Genomic DNA, 12497 nt, shown 5'->3' on the forward strand with positions numbered 1-12497 from the left:
GGTATCATATTTTCCATCTTTTTATTTTGTGATTCTCTTGACTGATTTTTACAGATATGTTTGTTTGTTTATTGTTTTTGTGCTTCCTATTTTTCTTACTCTTACTAATCTATTTTGTTTTCCAGTCAGAGTTCCCCTTAACATTTCTTGTAGGGCTGGTTTAGAGTTCATGAATTCTTTTAATTTTTGTTTCTCTGGGAAATTCTTTATCTCTTCTTCTATTCTGAATGATAGCCTTGCTGGATAGAATATTCTTGGTTGCAGATTTTTCCCTTTCAGCACTTTGAAATGTAGTGTGCCCCTCTCTTCTGGCTGTAAAATTTCTGCTGAAAAATCAGCTGATAGCCTAATGGGGTTTTCTTTTTATGTAACTGTCTTCTTTTCTCTTGCAAACTTTAAAATTCTTTCTTTATCACTATTTTTTTGCCATTTTAATTATTATGTGTCTTGGTGTAGACCACCTTGGGTTGAATTTGTTGGGGAATCTCTGTGCCTCCTGAATCTGGATTTCTGTTTCCCTCCCCAGATTCAGGAAAATTTCAGATATTATTTCTTTGAATACATTTTATGCCCCCCTTCTCCTTCTGGGATCCCTATAGTGCACGTGTTATTATGCTTGATGAAGTCACTGAGTTCTCTAAGTCTATTCTCATTATGCAGTATTTGTCTGTCTCTCACCTTTTCAGCTTGATTGCTTTCCATTTTTCTATCCTCCAGGTCACTGAAACATTCTTCTGCTTCTTGTGTTTCTCTTTATTCCATTTATTGTATTTTTAATTTCACTTATTAAGTTCTTCATATTTGATATGCTATTTTTATCTCTTTGTCAAGGGTTTCACTGATGTCTTCCATCCTTTTCTGAAGTCCCGTAAGTATCTTTATGATCATTACTTTAAGTTCTCTATCTGGCATACTGCTTATTTCTGTTTTGCTTAGATCTCTTGCTGTAATTTTGTCTTGTTCTTTCATTTGGGACGTATTTCTCTGTTTCCTCATTTTGTCTACCTCTCTGTGTCTGTTTCTGTGTGTTAGGAATGTCAGCTACATCTTTTGCTCTTGTAAGTGGTGGGCTTATGAAGAAGAGGTTCTGTAGTGCCCTGAAGTACAGTATCCCCTGTTCACCAGAATCTGGCACTTCAAGGGAGTTTCCTATACATGTTCTTTGAGTCCTGCTATTGTGTCTGAGTACTTTGCCTTTCAGTCCAAATGTCTGCACTAACTCTCTGCCTGATGTGAGCTCTGCTTGCATTGTGCGATGTTAGTGAGACCCAGGCAGGCAGGCTCTGAGGGGGTATGACCACAGAGGGCTTGGGGGCAGAACAGCAGTGTTAGAAAACTTTATGCTGAGCCACTAGTCCTAAGCTGGATCCCCCAAAGCAAAGCAGCAACCAAGGGTGAGGTGTACAGCACGGGCAGTGACCAGGGGTGCCCAGCATCTATGCATGTGGCAGCTGAGTGCAGCAGGTGGTGTCTGTGTATGCAGCAGTTAGGTGGGGTACGTGTGGTGATAGCAAAATTTGCACTGAGCCAAAGCCCAGTGGCCACCAAGGCACGGTACAGGAGATGGCAACTGGGTAGGGTGTGCAAGGCATTAACAAAATTTGCACTGAGCCCAGGGCTGAAGCCAGAGGTCTTGGAGGGGGTGAGTCCTCAGGAGAACTCATGGATGGGGTGCACTGCTAGCAGGTTAGGTAGAGAGTGTCTATGCAGCGCCACTTCCTGCAGGTGGCTCTGTGTTTATGCTGTTGGTCAGGAGAGGAAAATGGTGTCTACCAGCTCCTTTGCTCCTGGAAAAGTCCCTCAACAATCTCTGAAATCAGTATAAACAGATCTCTCTCTTGTTTGCCCCAAGTATTATGCAAACTGTCACTTCTATGTTGCCTTGCAGAGGACTATTGTCTCTTTAAGGGTGGAAACCCAACTATCACTTGCCCAACAGAATCTCCCAAGTGCTGAGTCAGTTGAATTTTAAAACTCCTGACTCCAAGTTCCACTGGTTATGCAAACTCATGGAATTCATCCCTTCTGGTTCTCAAAGCCAGATGTTATGGGGACTTGTTTTCCACCCCCCACCTCCATGGGTTCCCTGGTGCTTTCCCCTCTCTGTGCCCCCAGTTCTGTCCTTCCTGCAGGCAGCTCCCTACCACTGTTTCTGGCTTCGTAATCTCTCAGATACAGGTTCTTCTCTACATTTAGTTGTGCAGTTTGTTCTGCCAGTCTTCAGATTGTTCTCCAGTTTATTTACTTGGCTGTGAGTGATATCTAGTTGTAAACATGGCATGGGGTGAGCTTAGGTCCTCCTACTTTGCCATCTTCCCAGGCTCCAGAAATGACATTTATTTACAAACTCCACCCTCCATCTTAAACACTGCAACATTCTTAATCTTGTTGTTACTACCCTTGCCTGACAAGGGCAAAGCCCATGATTTTGAGGTAATAATATCACATTTTATGACAGTGCTTCCTGGTTTTTGAGATGCCCCTTTGACTAATCTTGATGTAATTTTGTTTGTTGATGATCATACTGTAAAAATGAAAATTGGAATTTCCAGGCAGACTATACTGTTACTACCCAGTACGTACTACTTGAGAGGGTAAACCTTCCATATGCTAAATCAGCCTAACAACCAGAGCTCTACACCCTTACCGGAACATGCCAATTATCAAAGGACAAATTGTTAATATTTATATTGACAGCCAGTATGCCTTTGGGGCCATCTGTATTTGGGGATGTTATAGAAACCAAGGGGTTTCCTTTCAGCCACTGGGACTTCAATCAAAAATGGACAGCAAGTAAATGACCTTCTTGCTGCTATTCTCTTACCTTCCGAAATTGCTATGATCAAAATTGAGGTTCACAGTAAAAGGACTGAAACTGAGTATCAGGAAAATGCCCTGGATGACTTTTATGCAAAGGCAGCAAGAACAGAAACTATAAAGGTTTTTGGCATATGTAGATAGAGTTCATTCTTCTTCTGAAAAAATAACCTCTTGTTGCCAGACTTTTGTCATCCTGATGTCCTGTGACATGGCAACAGTCTGCTCCTGATTCAGAGAAATCACAGTGTGCAAACAATGGTTGTAAATTCAGTGAATAATTGGGGCTATAAGAAACCCAAGATGGCCATTTGATTTTTATTATACAAACCCCATTTTTTGGTTCTTGCATTCTTTCACCAACCATTGTGCAGCTAAAAGGACTCAAATTATGCTAAACACACTACTAGAACAATGAGCAAAGAACACAAAAACAATCAAGTCACAGACACAAAAAGAATATCTACTAACCATGAAGAAAGAGTCTCAAGTATATTAACAAAGAAATGAAAAGTAAGGTGAGATGTTTATTTTATTTTTAAAATTAATTAAATTAATTAATTTAATTTACCAGATTTGCAAAGATGAAAAAAACTGATAATACTTGGGTTGGTGAAGATGTAGGAAAATGGACACTTTGAAGATGCAAAATTGTAAAAGAAATGAGCAAAGGGTCAGAATGGACATTTCTCCAAAAAATATATACAAGTGACTGATAAGCACATGTGTGATATTGTGATTTATAATAAGAAATATATTTGATCTTTGCCTTTGCCACAAAACTCCCCCAAACCCTTGGAATTTCCTAAGAGATATGAGCAATAAGATATGAGCAATCTTTTGTCATAATATTTGGTCTTTTGTCACTTCAGAACCAAAAAGGTAAAATGGATGTCATTGTTATACATAACAAGTCTCTTTCAACCACAACTGAGTTCATTAATAAGATGACTTTGGAAATCCCCTAAAGATGTGGGCTGGGCTGGTTGCCAAGAGAAACAACCATGATTAGAGTGTTGGAACTTTCAGTCCCACTCCCTGATTTCCAAGGAGGGGAGATGGGCAGGAGATTGAATCAATCCTCAATAGCCAATGATTTAATCAATCATGCCTGTGTAATGCAGCCTCATAAAAACCCAAAAAGGATGGGATTCAGAGAGTTTCCAGGTTGGTGAACCAGAATGCTTCCATATGCTGCCATGCAGCATTAAAAACTCCATGGTGACAGAGCTCTTTTGTTCAGGATCTCACTCTATGTATTTCTTCATCTGCCTGTTGATTTATATCCTTTGTAATAAATGAGTAATCTAGTGAGTAAATTGATTTCTGAAGTTCTGTTAGCCTGTCAAACAAATTAATCAAACCGAAGGAGGGGGTTGGAAGAACTTCTGATTTATAGTCAGTAAGTCAGAAGCACAAGTAACAACCTGGACTTGTGATTAGCATCTGAAATAGAGGGCAATATTGTAGAACTGAGCCCTTAATCTGTGGAATCTGATACTATCTTCAAAGTGTCAGAATTTAGTTAACTGTAGGACACCCAGCTGATACCAGAGAATTGTTTGGTGGTTTGGGGACAAAACACACACATTGGAATGGGAGTAGAACTATAACATGAAAAGATGCTCAACATCATTAATAATCTAAGCAATGCCAATCTAAACTATCATGAGATATTACTTCATCTTCACTAATATGACTAGAATCAAAATTTCAGAAAATAACAAATGTTGATGAGGATGTGGAGATATCAGAACCTTCATATACTGCTGGTAGGAATGTTTAAAATGATCAACCACTTTGGAAAAAGTTTAACAGTTCTTTAAATGATTATTGTATTGTTGCCATGAACTCTGAAAATGTGTTAAATGAAGAAGTCAATCCCCAAAGAATACATACTGTGTGATTTCATTTATATGAAATATCCAGAATAGGGAAATCTATAGAGACAAATTATGTTAGTGGTGCTTTGGCCTGGAGACAATGAGAGGATGGGGAGTGATAGCAAAAGTGTACTTTTTGAGTTTCTTTTTGATGAAATGGTCAATTCCTAAAATTGACTATGGTGATGGTTGTGCATATCTATAAATATACTAAAAACCATTGAAGTGTACACTTTAAGTTGACAAATCTTATGGTATGTAAACTATAGTTCCATACTGCTTTTTTAAAAAGATATGACAGTCTTAGTTAGATTTGGTTATTAATTGAATATGAGGGACAATGATGAGGGATTCAAGGATGATGCCCAGATTCTGGGTTTGCCAATGGGTGAATACTAAGGCAGAAAACAATTGAAAAAGAAACAGGTCTAGGGTGAAAGTAAAGGGCTAAAGAGAGAGCGAGACAGCATATATAGAGATTTTTAAACTTTTTTAGGGGTGAGGAATCATGGCCTCTTTTGAGAATCAGCTAAGAAGTTTGGCCCCTCTCTCCCACAAAAAGGTGAATATATTACTACCTTCTCACATATACAGATAATATTTGAGTATCTGTTCCATAGACTTCTGTGTTGAGAATAACTAATCTAAGTTTACTCAGGATGGTCAGTAGATAGTGTTCCTTGGGCCCTGGCATGAATGAGGGAGTACCAGGGTGAGCATGGACTGGCAGATAGTGACCCTGCAGCAAGGCTGGGTTCTTCCTGAGTGCCCTGGAGGTGGGCAGGATAGGGTGAGGATCCCAGCAGTCTGCATTTCTTAACCCAGGTAAGAGATAGCAGAAATGTCCCACAAAGGCTTCCACCTGGACAAGGTAACAAAGAGGAGAGAACAGGAAGATTTGGAAGGCTCTCTCCACAGCAATCAATTCCCTACTATTCTTTGACTCCTCTACTACAGAGGTATAGAAGAGGTATGAGAACAGACACACACATACCCACATCTGTCTGGGAGATGAGTCACTAGGTGGGAATTTGAGGGAGAAACGGAGGGAAGAAACTAAAGGAATTTACTTATATCACTACTTTGGTCACTTGTCCATCTGTATTTTTGGAGTAAGTCCAGTCAAGAGCCTGAATGTAGGAAATAAAAAGCTCTGGAATGTGGCAGTGGGAATATGGGCACTTTCCCAATCTCTTATCAGGGCAGGGACAATCGGACTATCTCTGCATCCCTCAATCTGCCACCACCTCACAGCCCTTCCCTTTGCTTAGGTCTTCAAAATCATCATTAATAATAGCCATTAAATTTTAGCAGATGACTTCAGTTGTTAGCAAATTCTTTTCTATATATAATGAATGTTAATCATAATAGAATAAAATATAAATGTTTATTAATAAATCTTAAAATTTGTTCCAGAAAGGGGGAATTGGTGGATTATTTATATAAAATGACCAAGAGCTGACAACTAGATTTCTCCTGGATCATTTTCAAAACACCATTTGTGTTCAAGAAGGTTCTCTGCCCCCCACAAAGCCTCCTTCCCTTTTTTTATTTACAAAATTTTAAAACAATCTAGAATGTTCTAAAATGAAGTTCTGTGGAGTCCAGAGAAAATATTTTCTGTGTGGTGCAGAACATAAAAAATGAGTTTTCTTTTTACTTCTCCAGGTTGAAGCATGTCTTTTAAAAATGAAATTTCATATTTTTGTTTTTTGAAACAATACTGATTTTTAAAAAAACAATAAAACAATAAAGAGAAATTTTTAGGAAGCAGATACACAGCCAGGAAGAAGAGGAGAAAAAACTGAAAAGACCAAGCCAATGCGAAGGCCTTGGGGAGAGGGGTGGGTGATATGCAAACCCTCCCCGGTAATCAGAGAAAGGCAAACCCTAACCATAAGGCGGTAAGCCCCCTTGCGCGCCCTCAGATTGAAGAGAACAGAGCTGAGTGACAAGATGGTGCGCGCTGTAGCCCCGCTCACAAACAAGCGGAGGGGGAGTTGGTGCGTGCAGAGGTGTGGGCAGAGTCCAGTAGAACTCCCCGCCCGCCCGAGGAAGTGGAGGGGGAGGGGTGAGAACGCCTTGGTGACGCGGAGCCCTCACGTGACCTGGAGCTGCAGAGCAACGCAGCCTTCCGTGCAGTCGTCAGTCCAGCTTCTGGGTACCGGCTTCCCGCTGTCCTGCGCCTGGCGGGCTGGCAACGGGCGCGAGGAAAGCAGAGCAGGTAAGGGCTCCCGGGCCTGCGCGCGAGGCCAGGGCGGCAGCGGTGCGCCTACTCCCAAAGCCGGCGCAGGGGATCAGCGCAGCGGCATTCTTGGGAACATCAGTAGTGGCCCCCTGGGGTAGGGGTGCTGGGACGGCCGGGAGGGCAGCAGAGCAACCAAGAGCAATTGGAAATCACCCGAATTCCTACAGGAAAATGGTGAACCTCCGGGGCGGAGTGGGGGGAGGCTATGGGTGAGGGTGGGAGATGCGGATGGGGGGCGGCCAGGGGTGGCCGGGACCCAGAAGGGACCAGGTGTTGGCGGGTCGGCGCCAAGCGCTTCGCAACAGCCCCTGTTCCCTCCACGCCGGCCTTCTGCAGGTCTGCGGGTCTAGGTGTCAAGTGTCGCGTCGGCGCACTCACGGCGAGAATTGGGAGAAGGAGACAGCAAGGATAGGCCCAGGTCGGTGCTGCGGTCAGTGTGGGGGGCGGTTGCAGAGCACAGTTTGAGACCCTCTTCCAACTACCCCATCCCTTGTCCCCTGTCCTCCATTTTGGTGACTGCGGAAGTTTGGGGATGGATCTGTAGGAAAATGGTGGGTTTGGGGGGGAGGTAGGACAGAGAAGTGGTGGGGGGGTTCGGACTTGGAGGCCCCCTAGAGGACGCACAAAGCTTTTCAGGTAGGAAAATGAAATTTTAAAAAACCGTTGACATCGAGGGCTCTGAAAGATGAGTAGTGAGGCCTCTGTCCTCGGTGCTGACCTGTCCACCAAAAACTCAACCCCTTCTTTTGTCTTTTGTCTCCTAGGAGCAATGGCGTCCAAAGAGGAGCACGCAGTAAAAAATCTCAACATGGAAAATACCGACCAGGAAAATGAAAAAAAAGATGAAAAGGAGCAAGTTGTTAATAAAGGAGAGCCCTTGGCCCTCCCTTTGGAAACTGGTGAATATTGTCTGCCTAGAGTAAATCGTAGGCGGTTCCGTGTTAGGCAGCCCATCCAGCAGTATAGATGGGATGTGATTCAGAGGCTTGAAGAGCCACAGGGAAGGATGAGAGAAGAGAATGTGGAAAGAATTGGGGAGGAGATGAGACAACTCATGCAAAAGCTGAAGGAAAAGCAGTTCAGTCATAGTTTGAGGGCAGTTAGCACTGACCCCCCTCACCATGACCATCATGATGAGTTTTGCCTTATGCCTTGAATCCTGGTGTTTTCTCTGAAGTTAATAGGGAGACACCTGCTTTCTAAACTTATGTGTTCATGATATAGCTTTGTTGTAAACCTTTTGATGTCACTCATTTCTAGTACGTCTATTATTACTTCGAGTTGAATGTGTTTTTGATCCAATCTGTAAGATTTTGTTAGCAGGAGAACTTTACCTATTGCATGGAGAGATGGTCATTATATTGTGAAACCAATAAAGCAGTCTAAAAAAAGCAACCTCTGTATTTTTATTTCAAATCTTATGTTTATGTATTTAGTACATGCAGTGAAAAATGCTGAAATTAAATATACCAAAGGATTAATATAGGGACTTGTAAGTCGATGTGTTTTCTTTCATATTTTCTGTAGTTTTAGAAGAAATGGAAACTATTTTTAATGACCTTGTGAAAGTAGAAGGGTCACTTCATAAACACTTGGTATGAAATTTGGATATTTTAGCCAGATGAATAAACCCAGTAATCCTTTATAAAGTGAGGACGAGGACTGTACATGACTATGAAACAAGATCAGGTGTGTGTGAGCTAAGTTTACCTACTTTTGTCCTCATTCCCATCTATTAGGCAGGACCCCCTATTCTCAGATTTTCCCTTCAGATATTTAGCAGAGTTTGCAAAGATAGGTCTCACCAGTCCAGCATCCCTCTGCTGGTCAAGCTGAATTCTGCCTGGCAAGAAGTAGGCCCTTAACAAAATACGATTAATAATGATTGAGTCAGGAGCTCTGAGTTCTTGTCTCAGTTCAGTTCCTGAATAAAATAAACTTGGTTATGCAGTTTCACTTCTCTGGAAGAGATTACTGGCAATTCTTAAAAGAACAATGAATTCATTAATAATATCTTAAAATTCTTAAACCTATGCTAATCTGCCATGTATGTGAGAATCATCTGAGGACTTTCTTGAAAATATAGACTCTTGGGGCACCTGGGTGGCTCAGTCAGTTAAGCTTTGACTCTTGATTTCAGCTAAGGTCATGATCTCAGGATGGTGAGATTAAGCCCCCCATCAGGCTCCGTGCTTAACAGGGAGTCTGCTTGAGATTTTCTCTCTTCTGCCCCCCCCCACGCTCCTGTGCGCTCATTTGTTCTTGCTCTCTCTCTCAAATAAATCTTTAAAAAAAAAGAAAATGTAGACTCTTGATCCTACCCTAGATGTACTGAATGGGGATCCAGAACTTTAATTTTAAGCAAGCATTCCTGGTAATTCTGATGCACATTAACGTCTAAAGGGCTCCTATGTGTATACATTTATTGTCTCAATTCTTAAATAGGAACCATAATGAAGAACATAAAGGTGAATATCTGAATTCGGTGGAGAGAAACACTAAAATGTAAAGAGAGAAAATTAAAAAGGGCTTTAGATTTACTACATAAAAATTAAAATTTAAAGTATGTACACTAAAAAATTTACAGTGGTTGTCTCTTATAAGGTATTGGATGATTTTTTTCTTTGTACTCAACTACATTTTTCTTAATGAATATGGATTACTTGTGGTAAAAAGAAATAATAAGTCAGTAATAGATCCACATCCAATGAACAATTCAGTGAGCTTATAAATGAAGTGCAATGGAGGCACTTAAAAATTCTCATTGGGGGCACCTGGGTGGCTCAGATGGTTAAGCGTCTGCCTTCGGCTCAGGTCATGATCCTGGGATCAAGTCCCACATCGGGCTCCTTGCTTAACAAGCAGCCTCCTTCTCCCTCTGCCTGCCACTCCCCCTGCGTGTACGCTCCTTCTCTCTCTCTCTCTGGCAAATAAATAAATAAAATTTTTTTAAAAAAATTCTCATTGACAGAACTTAGATATTATAGATTTCAAATTATTCTTGAATATAGTATTCATGGCTTGGTGTAATTGTCCCTCCTATAAGTGGGCAAAATCACTAGATCTTACTTCTAATCAATAGACTACAACAAAAGCGATATGATGCCTCTTCTGTGATTGCATTGCAGAAGATTGTGGCTTTGGTCTTGCTACAAGACTTCTCTTCCTCCTTCCCCTCCCCTTTGCTGGCTTTGATGAAACAAACTGTCATGTTGGAGAGGCTCATATGGCAAAGAACGGGCAGTATCTCTCAACCAACAACCAGTGAGGAACTGGGACCCTCAACCCAATAGCCTTTGAAGAAGTGAATCCTGCCAAACAACATAGGCAAGTTTGGAAGCAGATCTTTGCCCTTTCAAGCCTTCAGGTAAGACCTTGCCCCTGACCAAAATATTGATATGCACAATTAGCTGTCCTGAGCCAGTAAGAGCCAGCTTCAAGCACACCACTGACTCAGAGCACTCCCTTGTCAAGGTAGTTAAAACAGGAACATTACTAGGCAAGGAACATGAAAGATAAGAATGAAAAAAGGAAATGTCTTTTGCAAAGGAGATGGATGAGCATAAAGGAGAGAAAGATAAGAGAAAAAGAGACAGAGGCAGATAAAGTCCTGGCGTATGCAGTATACTTATGACTAAAAGGGACTACAGGATTGTGTGGGTGGGGTGTTATTTTTTGTACCCAGCTTTTTTTTATTCAGATTACCTAGTTATTACTCTGGTACTTCAATTTATTGTCCCTAATTCATATCAACTGCATTTCAAAAGTAATTTGAAGCAATGGTTCAGCAAATAATTATAATTTGGCTCAATTTGGGACTCAAGACATTTTTATGTTCTAAATATGCAGAGTACAATATGGTAATAATGAGCCACATGTGGTTATTAAGAACTTGAAATGTGACTAACACAATATGAGATGGGCAAAAGTGTAAAGCATACACAAGATTTTAAACACATGGTACAAAAAAAGAATGTAAAGCATTCACAAGATTTTAAACACATAGTACAACAACAGAATAAGGGATTAAAAGTTTTTTATTGATTACATGTTGAGATGATAGTATTTTGGATATACTATGTTAAATAAAATATATTATTAAAATTAATTTCACCACTTACTTTTTACTTTCAAAAAATGTGTTTACCAGAAAAATTAAAATTAGATATATGGCTTATATTATACTTCTGTTGAACATCACCATTCCAAATCATTTTTAAGATATACTATGTTTTCTAAACTAAAAAATGTTATTTTAGAAATTTCTGATAATAAAGATGATACACATTCCTTTCAGAAAACACAAAGAAATATAAAGAAGAAAAGTCTTAAAAAACATTTTAATCCTACTAAACATTATTAAATATTTATTTTTTAGTCTCTTTTCTACACAAAACATCCACAAATGGAATCTTGTTTTATAAAAGTGGGATCATACTGTATATACTATTTTGTATGCTTCTTTTTCACTTAACATTTTTAAGATAATCCTTTTCCATTATCCTTAAGGGTTATTTGAGATAAAGTTGTTATTTAAATGGATTAACAAATTTAATATAATAATAATAGAACAGGGAAAAAATATAAGCACAATAAAGGCATTTCTCAACATACAACTCAAGGCAGAAATTATGCAGAAAATTACTGATTTTATTACATAAAAATAAACTTTTATATGGCATAAGTATAATTTAGAAAGACAAATGAAATATTGGAAAAATAATACATAAAAAAGACAAAATGTGGTCAGGACTTCTAGTACTATGTTGAATAGCAGTGGTGATAGTGGACATCCCTGCTGTGTTCCAGACCTTAGGGGAAAGCTCTCAGTTTTTCTCCATTGAGAATGATATTCGCTGTGGGTTTTTCATAGATGGCTTTTATGGTATTGAGGTATGTACCCTCTGTCCCTACACTCTGAAGAGTTTTAATCAAGAAAGGATGCTGTACTTGGTTGAATGTTTTTTCTCATAATATGTTCTTATAATTGTTTGTATTTCTTTGGTGTTGGGTGTGATCTCTCCTCTTTCATTCATGATTTTATTTACTTGGGTCCTTTCTCTTTTCTTTTTGATAAGTCTTGCCAGGAGTTTATCAATCTTATTAATTCTTTCAAAGAACCAGCTCCTAGTTTCGTTGATCTGTTCTACTGTTATTTTGGTTTCTATTTCATTGATTTCTTCTCTGATTTTTATTATTTCTCTTCTCCTGCTGGGTTTAGGCTTTATTTGCTGTTCTTTCTCCAGCTCTTTTAGGTGTAGGGTTAGGTTGTGTATTTGAAACCTGTCTTGTTTCTTGAGAAAGGCTTGTATTGCTATATACTTTCCTCTTAGGACAGCCTTTGCTGTATCCCAAAGATTTTGAGCAGTTGTGTTTTCATTTTCATTTGTTTCCATGAATTTTTTAAATTCTTCTTTAATTTCCTGATTGATCCATTCATTCTTTAGTAGGCTGTTCTTTAGCCTCCACGTATTTGAGTTCTTTCTGACTTTCCTCTTGTGACTGAGTTCTAGTTTCAAAGCATTGTGGTCCAAAAATATGCAGGGAAT

The 12497-nt window shown here is 39.7% G+C and overlaps 1 protein-coding gene across 1 annotated transcript; it reads left to right on the forward strand.

Moving 5' to 3' along the window:
- The first annotated feature begins 7717 nt into the window (after positions 1-7717).
- LOC114202385 (protein BEX1-like) lies at positions 7718-8104 on the forward strand. Its single transcript, XM_028095565.2, has one exon. The coding sequence runs from the start codon at positions 7718-7720 to the stop codon at positions 8102-8104; it is 387 nt and encodes a 128-aa protein (XP_027951366.1).
- The last annotated feature ends 4393 nt before the right edge of the window (positions 8105-12497 follow it).

This window comes from Eumetopias jubatus, unplaced genomic scaffold (assembly GCF_037043125.1).
Source record: "Eumetopias jubatus isolate StellerSeaLion01/CBP00866 unplaced genomic scaffold, mEumJub1_p1.0 scaffold_200, whole genome shotgun sequence".
Taxonomy (NCBI): domain Eukaryota; kingdom Metazoa; phylum Chordata; class Mammalia; order Carnivora; family Otariidae; genus Eumetopias; species Eumetopias jubatus.

Bases quoted from the DNA above. Each gene is read 5' to 3' on its own strand.
- LOC114202385 (XM_028095565.2), top strand. From the start codon at position 7,718: ATGGCGTCCAAAGAGGAGCACGCAGTAAAAAATCTCAACATGGAAAAT.